The sequence below is a fragment of the Choristoneura fumiferana genome, chromosome 4, assembly GCF_025370935.1.
Source record: "Choristoneura fumiferana chromosome 4, NRCan_CFum_1, whole genome shotgun sequence".
In the NCBI taxonomy this organism is placed as follows: Eukaryota; Metazoa; Arthropoda; class Insecta; order Lepidoptera; family Tortricidae; genus Choristoneura; species Choristoneura fumiferana.
Genome location: NC_133475.1, coordinates 16254079 through 16274385, shown reverse-complemented (window position 1 = coordinate 16274385; position 20307 = coordinate 16254079). Strand labels below are relative to the sequence as shown.

General features: G+C 34.6%; 2 protein-coding genes across 6 annotated transcripts; both read left to right on the top strand.

Moving 5' to 3' along the window:
• Positions 1-2768: 2768 nt before the first annotated feature.
• Positions 2769-6491, top strand: LOC141427554 (juvenile hormone acid O-methyltransferase-like). Of its 3 annotated transcripts, none has more exons than XM_074087110.1 (5): positions 2769-2852; positions 3535-3900; positions 4768-4939; positions 5533-5644; positions 6342-6491. In XM_074087110.1, exons 2-5 carry the CDS (start codon positions 3545-3547, stop codon positions 6473-6475), a joined length of 774 nt encoding a protein of 257 aa, XP_073943211.1. In that variant the 5' UTR covers positions 2769-2852; positions 3535-3544; the 3' UTR covers positions 6476-6491. The 3 variants fall into 3 exon arrangements, with proteins under 3 accessions (XP_073943211.1, XP_073943210.1, XP_073943212.1); XM_074087109.1 differs by lacking the exon at positions 2769-2852 and adding an exon at positions 2886-3166; XM_074087111.1 differs by lacking the exon at positions 2769-2852 and adding an exon at positions 3433-3454.
• A 2492-nt stretch (positions 6492-8983) lies between these two features.
• Positions 8984-14816, top strand: LOC141427553 (juvenile hormone acid O-methyltransferase-like). Of its 3 annotated transcripts, none has more exons than XM_074087107.1 (5): positions 8984-9005; positions 11785-12150; positions 12666-12837; positions 13081-13192; positions 14665-14816. In XM_074087107.1, exons 2-5 carry the CDS (start codon positions 11795-11797, stop codon positions 14796-14798), a joined length of 774 nt encoding a protein of 257 aa, XP_073943208.1. In that variant the 5' UTR covers positions 8984-9005; positions 11785-11794; the 3' UTR covers positions 14799-14816. The 3 variants fall into 3 exon arrangements, with proteins under 3 accessions (XP_073943208.1, XP_073943206.1, XP_073943207.1); XM_074087105.1 differs by lacking the exon at positions 8984-9005 and adding an exon at positions 9044-9154; XM_074087106.1 differs by lacking the exon at positions 8984-9005 and adding an exon at positions 10488-10667.
• The last annotated feature ends 5491 nt before the right edge of the window (positions 14817-20307 follow it).

Below are 20307 nucleotides of genomic sequence, written 5' to 3'. Positions count from 1 at the left end.
AATTAATAAATAATAGTTTCATCGAAAATCATGTCGTATCAAATGACCATTACGTAATTTGTCCATTATTCTTTTCAGACCACAATTTCTGCTCTAAAGTATCAATATCAACTCTACATAAAAACTACCTATGAAAGAAATTTGGGTTATTTTCTGGCATTTTACATGTGGCAGAGTCTTACTGTAACCACTTGCTGGCTGCAGCATGAATGGGCCGGCTCGACTGGTTTAGTAGCACACTCTCACAGAATACCGGCGTGAAATCGTAGTTTTGTTACTGTGTTTCGTACGGGAAGTGGGAGATCCGGAGGCCCAACTCCCCTACCCCCTTTCCCCTCCTCTATCCCCCTCTCCTTTAGGCCGGCAACGCACCCGCAGTCCTAATCATGCTGTAGGTGTCCATGGGCGGTGGTGATCGCTTACCACCAGCTGACCCGAATGCTCGTTTGCCAGCTATTCGATAAAAAAAACGTACGTTTATATAGGTTTAAGTTGTCTTTATTTTATTAATTTTAACGTTTTATATATTTTTTTTGATTCGTCATATATCTGAGTGTCTCTGTAATGAAAAAAAAATAAGACTTATCTTGAACTTTTAACTTCCTGGTATCAATCGGTTCTAGTCATTGTAATACATCACGAGTTAATATCTGAAGACTATGTAATTTTCTGGACAACGTAGTGTTTACACAGTTGTCTGTTGTTATAATAATGAATAAGGGTGACATTTTTTATAAGAAAAAATATTTTAGATTATCGTACCATATTTAAATTCATAACATTCACAAAATAATTTTATTTATAACCCGAAATATCCAACACTTTTAGGAGACTGATTCCTGCACTTCGCGAGGTTAAGAAGATTCACGCTTGACACAACTCTGTAGGATCTAGACACACGGCAGCGGCAGCGTGTCTAGCCAAGTTCAAGCTAACAGAACTGGCGAGTAGCACCGTGTGTAATAAGATTACACGAACCCTTTGAAGCCACTTTTGACCTCCTCATAGGATACTACACAATCTGAATAGGATTAATTTATATAGGATTGGATGACGATTAATATATATATTTTTAAACAATTTACTATATTTGTTAACCTTTTAAAAATTTTTGTTCTCGTAAAAGTCGAATCGATAGCCAATTTTTTTTAAAGACAGTCGAGTTTGAATTAAAAAAAAACAGTGCTGTAAATTTATTTACTGTGCGTTTATGCGAGAGTGTACGTATGTTATGTATGTGTGCGTAATAAACCCGACTGTTTAAAAAATTATATAACAAAAAACTGAACCGATTACAAAAAATACCATGAAAATAATTTTCTACCAGTTTTTTTTTGTAGTCACTTAAATTTTTCGTTATCATTTTTTTTTCACGCTTTTTAGTGTAAATATTTTTAGATACAATAGTGTAATGAATTTCAACTGCTCGTCACTTTTTTCGATGCAGAGATGTTAATTATTGAGGAGTCCTGGTGCTTCACCACATGACCTGTTCCATTTCAACATATGCATTGCGTCGAGCATAAATTGCTTAGCAACTGTGTTAAAATATTTGAAATTTAACTCGTGAAATACTTGTTATTGAGTAGCTCCGGTGGTCAATGTGGTGTTCATCATCAGTTTCAGTTCACCAAATGATGATTTTCAAGAGCAAATGCACGAGTATCTTCTAAATTTATCCAAATACCGTGGGTGCCCCTACAATATTTGAACAATTCCCTCGATTTCTACAGGATTCAATCATCAGATCTTGATTTGGTGTTTGTGGGACCTAATTGGAGGCACTATACGAACGAATTTTTTATTTTTCAAATCGGTTCATAAATGACGGTGTTCTTAGGCTACTCCTCCTTTTCTTGAAGTCGGTTAAAAGTCTAAAGAGAAAAAACAAGCGCAGCGCATCTGGATCAATTTGAAATTTGATACGGTTATATAGATAAGATGACATGGTAATTATAATGAAAAGTGCCTACAGCCAGCAAAAAAGTTGTTATTTTTTGTAGTTATTAAAACTTTGCCCACTACTTTTGAGTCACGGAATGAAAGGATTTCCTTTAGAATGGTAAACCGCCTGTTGTTTACCTCTACTTTTATTCTTTTTTAGTACGTTGTGTTCTATAATGTAACTATATAATATGACTGGAAGTCCATAAAATTAGAAGTCCCTACGACAGCTCAAAAGTGGCACGAGAATTCCGGTATCTACTTATCATACATGCATATGTTATTATTGACAACATTCGGACTAAAAAATAAATTTAAGTTTAATATATGTTTGTGCATGTCACGAAATGGTCCCAAATCATGAACTAATAATAATTATAAAATTTATAAAGTGGCTAGTTAGATCATTTTTCCAAAATTGTTATTTATATATTAATATCATATTTGAAATTAAATAAAACATTTGGGACAAAACGGCAATGGTAATTTTGCTACTAGGAATAACGATTGTGGTGAATTGATCTAACCAACCATAATCGTTGGTATTAAATTGATGATGATGATGATGATTGTGAATTTTTGGAATTGAATATTGCCATTGTCACTTTTGTTCCTTTATTCAATGACAGAGATAAAAAAGCCCAAGAAGAAATTAAAGTTTTGTGCATATGAAGTCACGGGAAAAATAGGTGTGTTAAAAACATTCTAGCTATAAAAGTTTTTTTGTAAAGTTTTCTGAAACAATATTTTCACAAGTGTACAGTCAAGGGCAGAGATATCGACACGGCCAAAGTTACAAAAATATCGGCAAACACCTTCTTTGCTGAAAAATTTCACGATCAAGTACATATAAATTGTTTCAACTAGCGCTGACATTACTCAGAAAATCGCTGAAGAAGTGAAGACAGGTTAGTTTGTCATAGACCATAGTAGCAGTTAAAATCCTTACACGTTCACGCAGACTATAGAGCTCTGATTGTTTTTACTGTGGAATTACCTATCCATAATATTGGGTTCTGCATTCTGTGAACTGTCTAGAACATAACTTACAACACGCAGAGACAAATAAGTGGCAATTCAAAGTATTATTTTTAATCAGAAATAAGTACCGAATGTAGTTGGCAATATAACATATAGTTCTATAAAGTCGAGATCAATTTTGCAGTTTGAGAATGATTTTTGATATCATCAGTTTTATAAATAGAACGAATTTATCGTTTTTGTAAGTAACTAAGTAGAATATTATTTATATTATTATAATCGCAAGCTCGTCCGTTTAATTCTCATACTCAGCCAGCAATTGCCTACTTCCAGGCCACGACAATAATCTACTAATATATATATATATATATATACAACGCCAAACGCCACACTGTCATAAGAAACCTGTATTTTTTTCTTGTCATCGTACGATGAACAAAACATGCGCAAGCCCTTTGACCACTTTAAGACCTCTAATTTTTTATTAACCAGTGAAAGTTAATAATATTACAGTTTATACCAATGCAGGGTAAATAAAACAAAAACATAAAAACATGTAACTGTAATTTATTGTTATTTGTTCTTCCTAACTGTAAATAAATTTTTCAGTGTAAGAAACATGGACGACCCCTATGTATATGAGACAATCAACAAAATGTCACGAAGAGATGCAGAAGAATATCTGGCAAAAATTTATATGAAATGGAAAACGCAAGATGCTAGAGTTTTGGACATAGGCTGCGGAGGCGGAGGTCTCACTACGAGTGTTTTAAAAAAGTTCATCCCCAAAAATTTCAAGAGACTTGTTGGGTGCGACAGAAGTCAGAATTCTGTAGATTTTGCATTACAGCACTACCGAAGTGATAAAATTCGATTCTTCAAGTTCGATATACAAGACATTCTGCCGGACGAGCTCAAGGAGAACTTTGACCACATTTTATCATTTTACGTATTTCATTGGGCGCAACGGCAAGTGTAAGTTCAATTCACATAATAGTACCTGACATATATAGACCCGGAGATGGTGACACAAAATAATAGATCATTTGTACCAGTATGGCGGTTCTTCAGGGGTCTAATTACGGAATGACAAAAAAGAAAATGATGGTCATAGCGCTGGTACCGGCGGCCCAATCGCGTGGGAGTCAATCGAACGTGTCGGATAAATAAAGAGTGTCGAACGATTTGTTCCACAAAAATGCTTGTATTTTCCGATAGTCGATAAAAAAGAAGTAGGTGGTAGCGTAATGCCATACTTCTCCGGTGTGACAAACAGCCCCCCATACCGACGCGAATACATTAATAAAAAAAAACAATTCAACCATTTGTTCCACGCTAATTTTTGTACAGCTAATTATCTTCGAGTAGCCATTCACGGAAATCACCTTGCCATATACTTTTCCGACGGTTCCTAATGGCCGCCATACCGCCGCATAGGAGTAAATTTTTCTTTTGCAAAACGATTTGCACCGGCCTAAAATTGTTTTAACAGTTCAAAGTCAAATTCAGTCAAAGTCAAAATATTTTTATCCAATTTAGGCTGTTATGGCAATTTATTTGAAAGACAATACACGGTAATATTGAAAGAATTCGCTTTTTTTACAATATTTTGTTCCCTGTGGGACCGTCAAGAGATGTATTATTGTTAATTTAACGATAAACCATTGCGACCATTCATTGCCATCATTTTTACTTTTTCAATGAGGTTTTTTGAGTTTTACATTTAACACCAAAAAAATACGAAATATTTTTTTATTTTCATCAGATTTGTAAGTGGCGGGTCAAAACGGCCAGGGCCAAACGATTCGACTTTATGAGAACATTTTGTATTGAATTCCTCAGGACAGCATTCACTAATGTGTATAACATGCTGGCAGAAGGTGGTAACTGCTTGCTGCTCTTTCTTGGACGCTCCAGATACTTTGAGTTGTTCGAAGAGCTCTCCCGCACGCCGAAGTGGGGCGCTGCTCTTAAGGATATTCGTGAATTTCTTACGCCGTATTATGATTCCCAGGTAACAAATGGATCTCAATTATTCAACATAAGTTAAGCCGGTTAATGTCAAATGCAGTGTAGAAAGTACTCTAATAAAAACCGCATTCAAATCGGTCCACCCGTTTAAGAGCTACGGTGCCACAGACAGACATACAGACAGACACACACAGCGGTCAAACTTATAACACCCCTCTTTTTGCGTCGGGGGTTAAAAATACAACTTAAAACATTTTGTTTTGTAAAAATTGGTCCGAAAAGAATGAATTTACATTTTGTTTCGTTTTTATTTTGCAAAAAAAATGTATTTTTGTTGGTATGCCGATAATCTGTAAAGGTTACAATTATAATAAACTGGAGCTGACACAAGTTTTTGGGAGGTAAAGCAGACGGCTCCCGCTCTGGGCCCTTTCTCACTTTCATGACGATATTTTCTGCATTTTACAACATATTTTTTCTTTTTAAACGACATAAATGGCTGCTTTCCATGTGTATTTATGAAAATAAAAATTTGTCACTGTTGCTATTTTGAAATCTGCCAATTGGCTAGCGTCGTCATCGTTGTCACTTTAACAATGGTCCTATTTCAACTTTCAACAACGCAATTTTTTTAAGGACCCAGCCGGGGAGGTCCGGGCCATGATGGAACAAATCGGCTTCAAAGATATCGATGTGAAAGCAGTTTATAGGACATATCGCCACAAAGGAGGGGTGGATGAGTTCAAAAGTAAGTTATATTTTAAAGTTCGAACCAAAATGGATAAACCGACTGTGACAACATACAATATCGAAACTACAAATGCGTTATTTACAGATTCGATACTGTACGAGTCGACCTTATCGCTTCAGAGCGATCTTTTCCAGGCAAACTTTACCATAGACAGAAGTAAAGATTAGATCTCAGCAGGTGGTCCAATAATATTGAGTCTACAAGAACATATTTATAGTATTAATTTACTTAAAGACATTTTATTCCATAAAAATAGCAAAATTTTATGCTAATGCGATTTTCGACAGTTGGATTTGTATTGTCATTTTGTATCTAATTAATTAACATTACTACTTACAACTAAAGCCTACTAATACGTTTACGTCTTCGTATTAAGGAGCAACCACACCGCTGCTTAAAATGCGGAGACGGTAATGTATGGAATCGCAGTGACGCGCCATAAACGTCACGTTTTTTCATATGCCCTCCACGCCGCTGCTCAGAGTACGCTGACAGTGCGGAATCACAGTGCTGTGTCGTAAACGTCACGACTTTGCATGGAGAGCATGCGGTAAATCCTTGCGTTTACTGCACGTCACTGCGATTCCGCCCCGTCAGCGTTCTTTGAGCAGCAGTGTGCCGGCTACGATAAAATAAGTATAATTCATTTAAGTACACATAATTTGTAAAAAAAAAACGATATTATTCATTTCAGCTCTTATGAAGTGCCTGAACCCCTTCGATGGTCTCAATGACAGATGGGATGAATTTATGGACGACTGCGTGAAATTGGACCCTGATTCTGGAACATTTAAATATCAGCTTATTGTAGCTTATGGTTCGAAATAAACGTAACTAACTTAAATGATTATCTATCGTTATCTTCCTATTTGCTCTATCCTACTTTATGGAAATTAAGCTTTACTAATTTTACGGCATCAAGACTGGCCTGGGTTGATGGGTCCAGTAATGTTTCTTTCACAGTGGTCGACCAGACAGTATGAGGGGTGCCCTCTACTTTTGACCCTTTTTGGGTGCGCCAAAGTTCGCATAATTTTTCAACCTCGATTTTTGGAACTCCGAAAATGTTTGTCATACAATTTTCTGTCATAATACTCACTATTAATACTTAGTCACTTTACTACTGATCATAACTCCGAAACATTTAAAACCATAATGGCAGTTATCATAAATATCTCTTGTACTCCTTTTTTTTGACATTCTTTTTTTAAGCATATTGTTTGGTACTCATAAAACTCCGCTATCATATATTTTTAAAGCAGACTTATTTGTAGCATGTAAGTTGTAGTATGTAAGGATCGTAGCAAGTGGAAAGAAGTGGTCTCTGCCTACCCCTACGGGAAAGAGGCGTGATTATATGTATGTATGTATGTATTTGTAGCTATAAGCTTCACTGTAATATAAGTTTATGGCCTGCGTTGCTTTCGTTTGGTGAAAAAAAAATGTGATAAAATAAGTATTTCGATTACAACGCCATCAATGGGCGAAGCAATCACCATCTGTTGGATGTTATTACTGCAGACATTATTTAACCACAACAGATGTAAGTAACAAATAAAAAACAATTCGTCAGCAAATCAATTTTATATGAATTTTACTCTAAATCGTCTCATAAGTTTTAGTAGATGTCAGAAATGTAGGTTAGGTTAAGTTAAAACTGATACCCAATCGAAACCGTACTGCTACCAGTAAAGTAGGTTTGGTTAGGTTAGAACTGCAACCGCTACGAAACCAAACTACTGCCATTAATATAGGTTAGGTAAGGTTAGAACTGCGACCACTACAGAACCAAACTGCCACCAGTAAAGTAGGATAATCACAATTTAAGTAAATAATCTCATCAATATCATCATCTGGGCCTATTTATATTCGTTTATTTTTGTTGGAGGCATATTGAAAATAATATATAAAAACTTTCACTCCAATTCCAACATCGCATTAACGTTAAATCAACGTAAAAAACTGTATCGATATTTAAATGTTATGATTAACAAGTTTATTGAAATTGATGATTATGAATGAAAGAAATATGAAAACCAGCATTATGAGTAAAACATATCTTAGTGACAACGTTATGAATTACGATATTCTGATAATTGACCATTATGACCTCAGTTGGTAGTAGTACAGATTTATGACAAATAAAATTATGAAGTAAAAAATCCGGAAGAGTGATGATTCTGGCTCTACAAATCGGTAGCAGGAAAAAATAGGAGAATCGATTTTATGCGAGTCAATATAGACCCCTTTTTATTTTCTGAAAGGAGGTACTTGCCGTTCCTTACTCCTCTTATCCGTGACTCCACACCCACACACTTACATTCATCCAATATTGAAGACATCGCAATAATTTAAAAATAAAATTCAAAAATTAATTGCGATTTCTCAAAAAGTACATATTTTAAGGAGTGACCACATCGCTGCTTTAAAATACGGAGTCGGTACAGTACTTCACCGCATGTTTTCCACGCAAAGCAGTAATGTTTACGGCACGTTACTGCGATTCCGCACCGTTACCGTACTTTGAGCAGCGGTGTGGAGGGCATATGTACGATAAAAACGTGACGCTTATGCACGTCTCTGCGATATCGTACCGTCTCCTTATTTTGAGCAGCGGTGTGGTCGCTACTTTATGTTATGTTGCGACATTCTTCTTGCCGATATCCGTTTTGTTATTAAAATATCTTATTATTGTTATTCATTTATACGCCTCACTTGTTTGAAACAGATGTTTAGTTTTGTAAATAAAATGTACGTTGCAGACAGTAAATACATGTGTATTCAAACTAGTTTTATCCCGTGACTTTGTCCCCGTGAAGAATAAATTTAAAAAAATATTCACTATCTCGTGAAATTTTCGAAAAAATCACTTCTTCATACACCTCTGCCGAATAAACATTTTCTTTCTTTCTTTCTCTGTCATCCTTAAGGATTTGTATATTTGTCAAATTTGAAGTTTCTAGCTCCAGTAGTTTAGGCTCTACGTTGTTTGTTAGTCAAAAAATATAACTCATTTACTGTGTAGTATTACAATGACTAGTGACCCGGCAAATGCTGTTCTGACATATAAATTACCTATCATATCATAATATAATAATACTACGACAATGATTAAAAAATGAGGTTTTGGGGATAGGTGAGTAAAAAATACTTTACGAATGGTTTCATACCTATAAAAATCGGTATAGCCATGTTGGAGGAGTGCAACCAACAACATGGCTGGAGATTTTTATATATTTTTTTTGCGGACGCCATTTTGAAAATAATAATGTACGTTTATGTTGTTACAGTTATGACGAGTCTAACGATACCTCATTAGGCTACACGGAGGACCAAAGAAATAGACGTACATACAAAGGTACGCTAAAAAACATTTAACCTCGTTTCGGGCAATCGGCGTTAAAACTTGTTCAATTTTGCAATTAGATTTTTTTAATTTAACCTTTAACTCGGGCACTTTTTGCTAATATCCAATGCGTGACTTATGAAACAATGGCAAGATTCTTAGTAAGTAACCTTGAGTGTATATAATGATTTCATTACGTGTAATAAAATTGCATAGAGTGCTATTTCATTGTCATTCCGTAATTAAGGTCTGATGGATGATCCACTTTATTAAAATTAATTTCAAAAAATACTTCGTGGAATAGGTTAAATAATTTGCAGTTATCCGATTAGCTATTAATGTTTTTACTTTAATAGGATTGTGAATTTAACAAGAAGTAAGGCCACACTATATTGCACAAGTAAATTTAAAAAAGACTGAAAAACACTGAAACGGAGAAAATAACTACACATAAAAAAAATACTGTAAAGCTTATTCTTGTTTATTCTTGTTTTTGCCGGCTGTAAAATTTGTATAGAAGCCCCCGCGCGTTAGTTTTTTTTTCCATTCGCCCTCTATCTTCTACATCATATTTTACAATATTACAAACTGTTTTTAACTTTGCAAGTAGAATTTCTCTTCTTTCTAAAGAAAACATTGACTTGGAATTTGGTTTTGTTACAGTATAATTAAAAGACAGACATGGCGAAACGAGGGTTCCGTTTTTGGCATTTTGGCCACGATACCGATATACGATACGATAGGATGATCAATTTAAATTTTATTATTATTTAATTGGAGTCTAAGCGGAAGATTTTGTGTTATTTTAGAAATAAAGAGTTTCTTTTAAATCCAAATAAGTCAGTATGGAGAAGTCAGGAATTATAAGAGATAGATTTTTTTTTAACTGTCATTTACAGATGTACTTTCGAGAATCGAACCTGGTTGAAATTCTGTTAAGTAATGGCAAGTCATATTATTTGCTATTAAACTTGGTCCTGTAAGCTTGAGAACCCAAGTTTACCATGAAATATTAGTATGTAGAAATAGCCACAATATAAATATTTTGCAAAATACTAGAACAAAGTCAAAGTCAAAACAAAAGTTAATATTAATTTAAAATGTGTTCTAATTTTAAATACCTAATGCATAATCAATATAAGATATTTTCGTAAGTAGTCATTTCAGATAAATGATTCATATTAATATACTTTAATAAGACAACATATTGCAAAATATTTAAATTTTGCCCTTAGATTTATTTAATATTAACCGTTATCTCGAGCACTATTTATTACATATTTTGATAAATAGTGGGTGGGTATTTCTATCTAATTTTAACACAAGTTTTCATAACAAAATTTTGGGGCTCCCTGGGCCAATTATAATAATAAATATGATATGCGATTACTTGACACGATTTTGACTAGGTTTGATACCTGGTTATGACAGACTTTTTTTCATTTTTTTTAAATCTAATCTATCTTAAATCTAAAATCGACGCCATGGTCCTTGATCAGATTTCGAATTCTCTTATAGTACCTATCTAACTTCTCCATATTGACCCATTTGGATTGCTCACCCTGAATCTAAAGTGCTAACAAACAAATCGGCAAAACACTTACTTTGTTGTAAATGCGACAATTTCAACCTGCGCTGACATTACTTATAAAATCGTTGAAGAAGTGAAAACAGGTTAGTTTGTCATAGACCATAGCAGCGGTTTTAATCCTAACACGATCATGGACAGTATAAAGCTCTGATTGTTTTAACAGGGAAATCACCTAACTTTCATATTGGGATCTGCGTCTTTTTTCTAAGGATTGTTACTTTGTTAGTCTGGACATTTAAATGAGCATTTTATCTATTACCCATTTAACTTATAATATAAAACGCAGTGACAAATAAGTGGCAGCCATGAACTTTTTTTTATCAGATTTAAGTCCCTAATATCAGTTTGTAATATAATATAGTTCTATAAAGTCGTGTTTCGCAAAGGTTAAAAAAATTAAAACATGAAGTTGTAAATAAACTTTGAGAAGTTTATTCATAGTCCAAATAAAAAAGTAGACTTGGTCGTAGAAAGCTTATCGCTTTTGTTTCGTTAACGGGCTCCCATTTATTTTTTAATTATTGTATTTTTTTTAAAAACGGATGCTATATACAAGTTGCAGTAAAAAAAAAACGTTTAAGGGATAAGGTGCCTGAAAGGCCAGTGGCGTCATCTTTTTCAAATTCAAAATATAAATATTTATATGTATAAAACCAGTGTCACGATATTTCTGACCACCTTTAACAACATGTTATTTATATAACGTTTTAAACTTTCGTGATTCTTACTCATAGTCAAAATACCACAAACGGGACTTATCACGCTATTATTACACAAGTAATATTTACCTCGACGTTTCGGCAACGTTACAGTTGCCGTGGTCACGAGTAGACTGAAGTGTGGGGTGTCAAGTCTGCCTAGCAGCGCGAGTTCTTCGAACTACCCGCACTTGATCACTAATAGTGCCGGCACTCGTATCACGAACTACCCGCACTTGGTCACTTTTATTAGTCACCCTATCACACCAACACACAACACTAACAACGCCCGATCGTCCCTCCGAACATTCATCCCGACGCCGACACTTATTAATAACAGGATTCCACGAAGATGAAAGCTTATACCCATCGTCCCGGTTGAAATTCTTATGCTTTTTTATCGAGGACGTCGAGGTAAATATTACTTGTGTAATAATAGCGTGATAAGTCCCGTTTGTGGTATTTTGACTACAACATGTTATTTAGTTAGTTAATTTCTCAGTGTAAGTAACATGGAGGACCCCTATGTATATGAGACAATCAACAAACCATCACGAAGGGATGCAGAAGAATATCTGGCAAAAATATCTATGAAATGGAAAACGCAAGATGCTAGAGTTTTGGACATAGGCTGCGGAGGCGGAGGTCTCACTACGAGTGTTTTAAAAAAGTTCATCCCCAAAAATTTCAAGAGGCTTGTTGGGTGCGACAGAAGTCAGAATTCTGTGGATTTTGCACTTCAGCACTACAGAAGTGATAAAATTCAATTTATCAAGTTCGATATACAAGACGTGCTGCCGGACGAGCTGAAGGAGAATTTTGATCACATTTTATCATTTTACGTATTTCATTGGGCGCAACGGCAAGTGTAAGTTCAATTTATATATTATACTATGTCTATGTACTTAAAAGACAATACCGAGGGCGAGTTATTTCGTGAGTAGATAGAAGTGAACTTACTACGCGTTTTATTAATAAATATTTGGCAATTGTGTATACAAATTGAATGATTAGTGAGGAGTGAAACTAATAGTGAAATAAGCTTAAAAATTTTGGCAAGCCGGTAGGAATCGGTTTATATGAACCCTGAGCCACTGTACCCGGTAATATAATATTTAAAGAATTCGCTTTTTTACACTATTTGTTCACTGTGGGACCGTCAAGAGGTCTTATTGTAAATTTAATGATAAAACATTGCTGCAATGCACTGTTAAGCATTTTTACTTTTTCACTAAGTACTTTTTGAGTTTTACATATTAAAAATTATGATCTCATTTTTTTAAAGATATTTCTTTATCTTCATCAGATTTGTAAGCGGCGGGTCAAAATGGTCAGGGCCAAATGTTTCGACTTTATGAGAACATTTTGTATTGCATTCCTCAGGACAGCATTCACTAATGTGTATAACATGCTGGCAGAAGGTGGTAACTGTTTGCTGCTCTTTCTTGGACGCTCCAGATACTTTGAGTTGTTCGAAGAGCTTTCCCGCACGCCGAAGTGGGGCGCTGCTCTTAAGGATATACGTGAATTTCTTACACCATATTATGATTCCCAGGTAACAACCAAAAAAAGTTATCATTTAAACGTAGTTGTAATGGACTTTTAAAAATGGAAGTTAAGCAGGTTAAGCAAAAATGAAAAAGTGTATATTCCAATAATTTTAAGAGAGGAGTTTATAACTAAATACAAACGTTTTGGTCACCCATGAGCATAATTTGGAATTAGCTTGGCAGGCTAGCGTCGTCAACTTAACTAATGGTCCTATTCAATTTTTAACTACCTATGCCATTTCTTTAAGGATCCAGCCGGTGAGGTCCGGACTATGATGGAACAAATCGGTTTTAAAGATATCGATGTGAAAGCAGATTATAGAACATATCGTCACGAAGGTGGGGTGGATGAGTTCAAAAGTAAGTTTCATTTATAAAATTCGACCTAAATGGATAAAGTTCGTTTACTTCTCCATGAAGAGCGATGCTTAACTATATATTTTTTTATATCGGGCATAACTTGAGCCCGTTTATGCCCGGTTACTTGTGGTATTAATGGCCACAAAAAAGTATTGAGTTTTCAAGAACTAACTTAGGTTGACACATGTGAAACATGTTGATTTTCTTGAATACCTACATTTTTTCATTAGCAATTTTTTTGTTAGTGCAATTTTTTGCCAGGGAGCATTGCTAATTGGATTTATACAGTCATTTTATATAATATATTCTTCTATACTAATATTATAAAGAGGAATGATTTGGAGTGTTGGATTTTTCAAAACATCTAGACAGATTAAAAAAAACACCGTTAGAATGCTACATTATTTCACAGTGCCATAGGCTTTTATTACCAGATAAATTAGAAATCCGTTTTAAAACTTCAATAATAAAAAAAGTTGGCGTAAAATATATTTCATCACATGCGCTGCGAAAATTTTTGATAATAGACCAAAAAAATGTTCTACGATATTAAAAAGTATATCAATGTATACAAAAAACTTTGCAACACGATATGTCCAACTATTGTAGTTATGTGACTTTAACCACTTTTTGGGGTTTAAAAAATTGATAGAAATGCCGACCAAAAGTAGACCATGTTATCCATACCTTCGTATTAATCCTTATCCAAACAAATAATTTAATATTCAACACTGTTACAATGTGGATTACTTTTTGAATAATTAAAATCGGATATTCCATTCAAAAGATATTACGAATTTAAAAATATCAATCCAATAAAAAAAAGCATGAGATACAATTTACTCTTCGTTGACGCGCCCCGGCTTCGTGCGGGTACAGATTTTGGCAAAAGAAGCTGAAAAATGTGTATGAAGTACCCTTGAGGCCTTTTTACCCGACTGTCCAAAGAAAGAAAGAAAATAAAGAAAAAAACAATAAATTTACTTGCTAAAATTCGGCACAGCAAAAAAAACAATTAACAATAAGACAACCTTATTCTTATTATAAATTATACTCTTACATACTAAAAAAGAAAGAAAAAAATACGTTGTGCCGAAAGAAGCAAAAAGGGCCATACTCAGCGTGTTGCCACGGCGCTGGTTTTCAATATCACCCAAAGGAGGGTTATTTTGAAAATTGTACCCGTGCGGAGCTGGGGCGGGGCGCTAGTTAATAATCATCCCAGCCTATATATTATGTTATACTGCTGGGCACAGGCCTCTTCTCAGAATGAGAGGGTTCGGGCCGTAGTTCCCACGCGGGCTCAGTGCGGATTGGGAACACACACACCCATTGAATTGCTTCGCAGGTTTTGTGCAGGTCTACTAAGTGTACGTTTACGTCTTAGAAGACGTTAGAATAAGTTTTATTTAATACTGTAGTTTACGTGATATGCGTTCAAATTATTAATAAATATTAATTTTCCATTTTAGCTGTTATGAAGTGCCTTAACCCCTTTGATGGTCTCAATGACAGATGGGATGAATTCATGGACGAATGCGTGAAATTGGACCCTGATTCTGGAACATTTAAATATCAATTGATTGTAGCTTATGGTTCGAAATAAATGTAAAACTTAAATATTTTTCTATACATATTTATTTTGCCCTTTCCCACTTTATGGAAATTCAGCTCTACTAATTTTACGGCGCCAAGACTGATAATGTTTCTTTGATGGTGGTCTTCCAGATAGTATGAGGCTTTATTTCTAGTGAAAGCATTGAATTGGAATTGGGTGCTGATAAGGACACGAATACAGTAGAGTTATCGTCATTTCAGCAAAAAAGAAGGCAAAAAAATATTTCGTCTGTAAACTGTAATTTTTCACAGAGCCAATATTCAGTTGAGGAATCAAAAACCGGCCAAAAGCGTGTCGGACACGCCCGAAATAGGGATCCGTAGCCATTACGAAAAAATTAAATACGTTTTTTGTACGGAGTATTCCAAGTTTAGGTATATCGATGGGCCCTACGTACAAGGGCTTAAGTGTAAAATCCTTACTTTACAGAACGGGCTTTCAAAGTCAAAAACTGTCCTAACACAGAGATTGTGTATCCGAGACTTCTAAAATTTGGCACACTAGCTAATAGTACTCTGTCCTTCAACCACAACAAATAAATTTTAATAAAATATTTTTTCATTAAAAGTTATTGTACATACGCCCATATACGTGAATTTCCGGGAAATAAACTTGTGTTCAAAAAGACAGTAAAAAGATCTATGTGGTACTTTGGCTCATATACGCGTTCAACTTTAAAATCTTTGGTAAAAAATACGTTACCCAAGATACTTGGAGAAATTTTAAAAAAGTAATACAATCACATTACGATGTAGCATCGGGGTAGCGACGTTCCGCTTGACGTAAAAGACCTAAATGGCAGTTATGCACACAGATTAAAAAAAAACGCCCCGGAATTTACCGCGTAAAAGTATCAAATGTACGTTTAGCCCTTTTACGTTAAAATTGCATCTAGTTTGGCCATTTTACGTCAATGAAAACTCGAAAAATAATTCAATAACAGTGTTTTTTTAATCCAATATCTAAATATATATAGTTTATAGATACCTATAACGCAAAAAACTCAAAATTGAAAAAAATCACTTTGGCCCTTATACATAAATAGGACCCATCGATATTTTATACCTCAGGCTGCTATTTACTCTTAAACTACTAATGATTCTCAAGAAAACGTAACCGTTATAGCTTTTCTTGTAAGTTTGATATACTTATTAACATCCTGATATTTTTTCAAATTTTTCCACCCACCGGTTTAGATTTTAGAGGCGACGCTCGATTATATTGAAAATTTGCACTTCAAAGTTGAATATTTAATTGAAAATTGACATCACTGAATCGAAAAATCGTTTTAGCAACCCCCTAATGGTCATAAAAGACATATCCAACGATTCCCCACACTACAAGGTTGGAGGAGAAAAAAAAACACCCCCACTTTACGTGTATGGGAGGTACTATATATTTTTATAATTTTTTTATTGTACCATTTTGTCGGCATAGTTTACATTATGGTATTCGTGCAAAATTACAGCTTTCTAGCATTGATAGTCCCTGAGCAAAGCTGCGGACGGACAGACAGACAGACATACAGACAGACAGACATGGCGAAACTATAAGGGTTCCGTTTTTGCCATTTTGGCTATGGAACCCTAAAAAGCATAAACCACACTTCGTAGTTCTCTTTCTTTAGACAATTACCAAATAAACAAACAAGTTATTTGTAGTTATTGATAGAGATCAAGTTTAAGTCGCAATTACATAGAACCAAATTTGTCTTATTCGTTGATAATTTTTATTTCGTAACTTTTATTTCGTAACGTAACTTTTAATATAAATTCTTTGTCGCCTCTAGCTATATACGAGTACCTACCAAAATAGTGATAACTTATCATTGTCAAATGCATATTGTTGTGTTAAATAAAATGGCTCTGTCCATTGGAGGTTAATTTTGTCTATTTTTGTACGGTAAAAAAAATCTAGAAAACTAAATAGGAAAGGTAATGGTGGATGAACGATGGCAGCGGGAATCCTGTGAAATGCACAACAAAGTTGTGAAAATTGACGTAAAATTGACTTACAGGCCCTTGATATCTACTTGAGTTTAAAGTCCTTCAGTTCAAGAAGTTATTGGTTTTAACAATATTACCTATTAACTGTAGTTAATTACACAATGAGGTAATTATGTAGCCTCATTTTTTCCAACTCCTGATTACCGATTAAAAATCATGGATCACATGATTCATACCTCGCAATCTTTCGATGTCACTTTTGTAGATAAATATATTTTCGATATATTGGACGTAGATTATCTAACCATTCGGCAATATAAACTTTCGTTATTTTAATTTTCGATATTGTGATACAATCGATATTTTAATTTTCGATATTCAAATATGTAACCAAGCTGTAGCAGTTCTCACTTACGTACTACGAACAAATAAAATATTGCACATATGTAAATACAAAAAATATTCTGTTCGTTGTTTTCAAGAACGCCAATAATTTCAAGCAATAAAGATTTCATGTTTATAATTATTTGAATGAAGTATGGAAAATACGTGATTTCATAAACAAAATGACAGAAACATTGACGCATTTAGCATTGAAATTGACAAATTAATTTATTTTCTTTGATAGAAAAAAATATATAACAAAAAAATTAACCGACTACTTACAAAAAACCATAAAAATAATTTTCTATCAGTTTGAAGTCGGTGCCTTAGTACCTACGAGCCAGCAGGAGTGGATCTTTAGTTGTCTTCCTTATCTACATAGGTACTAATATATATTGGGCTTCAATCATTCCTGCTGGTTTGTGCTGAGGCACCAACTTCAAACTGGTAGAAAAATATTTTTATGGTTATTGTAGTCGGTTCAATTTTTGTTATATTTTTTTTTACGCTTTCTAGTGTCAATAATCTAAGATACAATAGTTACTTAAATCTCAATTGCTCGTCACCTATTATGAAAATTGCTGTTTCCGATGCAGATACGTTCATTATTGAGGAGTCCTGGTGCCTCAGCAATCATTCCATTTCACCATATGCATTACGAGGAGCATAGATTGCTTAGCAGCTATGTTAAAGTAATTGAAATTCAACCCGTGAAATACTTTTGTTGATTAGTAACTCCAGTGGTCAACTGTGGTCTTCATCATCAGTTCCACTTCAACAAAAGGATGATTTTGAAGAGCAAATGCACCAGTTACTACTAAATATATCCAAATTACCATAGGTATTCCTACAATATTTGAAGAGTTCCTTCGATTTCTTTAGGATCCAATCATCAGATCCTAATTTGCTGCTTATGGGACCTAATGGGAGGTAATACGAATGAAAAAATGTTGTTTTAATCGGTTCATAAATGACTGAGTTCTGAGGTAACAACCGAATTGATAACCTCCTTTTTTTGGAGTCGATTAAAAAGTAATCAAGTTTCTATCAAAAGAGGGTCAGTAAGGTTATCATTAAATTGCACGTCGGGCACATGCTGCGGGGGTGGGTAGGGGGGGGGGGGGCAAGGGCACAGTCAGCGGTATAGGCAATTTTTGAAAAAATATTAGTTCTTCTTTTACAAATATACAATTTTACTCGCAAATGTGATGAAAAACATTGTATGTCGCACGGGCGGTACTAGAATTACGAACATCGACTCATTAAAAAGCCCTCCCTCAGTCTTCGACTTTGGGCTTCTAATAGACTCTTGTTCGTAATTTCTTCTTTACCGCCCTTAAGACACAATGTACTATTAATGGACGTAGTTCTGCAAACCGGAACCAACCCATCAACTTGCCAAAATTGAGATAAGTATGCAGAAACTTTTCTGAATGTACCTTCTATCAACTGTGTAAAGATCAAAGTGATCTGTCAATTTTAACCTATAAAAATATTACACCGACAAAGTTATCAACCAATCAACTCGTGCAATAAAATTTTACAATATTATATGCAAGGTACTTGACTTTTATACATATTTTAACATTATTCACTTATAGTAGTTTTTTTTTGTTACTTACGTCATTTATGTGGTACCCTTTTTCTAACATTGCAAAATCGTGTCAAATTTTCACAACTTTTACGCGATTGCGATGATTCGGTTAAAGATCCTAATTATGACAATAGTTTCGATTATAGTTCTAGTGATGATAGTATAATATATAATTCAATTTCTTTGATCTCCGGTATTACACATGCAGATATCATCCAAATACCTAGAGTGAGAAACGACATCCTAAGCAATTAGCCAGACGCAGTTAGGCCAGGTCCTATTTGTTCTCAACATGAAACTGCTGAAGTCGATGATCAAATAATTTCTGTGTGAGAGCCTGAAACAATATTTTTGATGATGGCGATACACCTAATGTTAGGGAAACTTCAGGAACATTTTATATTCAAGACACCACATCCCAGCAAAAAACTGAAGGAGAGTGCAGTGGAAGACCAAAACCTTTAGGGGCATACATTTCCAAATGTCAGAACGTCCAGGTGTCACATTGTCCATTGTCAAAAAGTTCGAAGGTTATAATGCCCTAATGTAGGATAGTCCATATGTCCGAGAGTCCAGGGGTCTCATTCTATTTTGGTTTTATTTACACCTATTGCAATCGAATTGTTTTCGACTCGATCGCCTTTACTGTCAAGTCAATAAGAGCTGCCACCACATAGACAATACAATATGGAAAGAGACAATGTAGAATGAGGCCCCAGTCCATCTGCATGACTGGATCAGCTGGTCAATTCTCGTCGACTCGACACGACATGTACGAAGCATCATAGATGCATCTGGACCTTACCGAGAATGGGCCTCAGGGTGTTAGATAATAGATTGGAAATAATGCAGATGATCTATTTCAGTTATATTTATCATTTAGTCGTGTTAGTCATATTTTTATACAATGAGACATTATGGGATTCAGGCCTTCAGAACTAGGACGTTTAGGAAGCAGTTTAGTAAGTACTATATTTTTAATAAACGTATGCAAAAAGTGGTGTTTTAAATGAACTAAAATAATTTCCTTGCCCACCCGCGACCTTACGATAGCTAAGCTTATGCAAAATATGCGTGTTCATCCAGTTCCTCCACCTCCACACTGTAAGAACACACATAAATCACACAAACCCATCTATCACCACCACCACACTACACTGACGCAACCAGAGCTCATCTTCAGGGTGACACAACCGTACACCATGCTACCAGTTGTTAGACTAGGTGTTTTAAATTTCTAATATTTTTATTTTATTTATTTTACATAAACAATAAGGAACCAACCCACACACAAGACTTTTTGCTATAAGGAACCAGTCGGTTTTAAAATAAAAAAAAATGGTATACAATAGGATTTTACAAATAATTTTTATTGACAAACGTAAAGCACTGTAATTTAATAATATTAAAATTTATTTTTGTTCAAAACATTGTTAAAACTTTTTCTTTACACTTTTCTAACAAAATCGGTATTTTCTCAAAACTGTCACTGTGTGGATTGGTTCCAGTTTGCAGAACTACGTCCTTAAAGTATTGCGTCACCTGATTAAAGAATGCTTTCCCATCGCTGTCG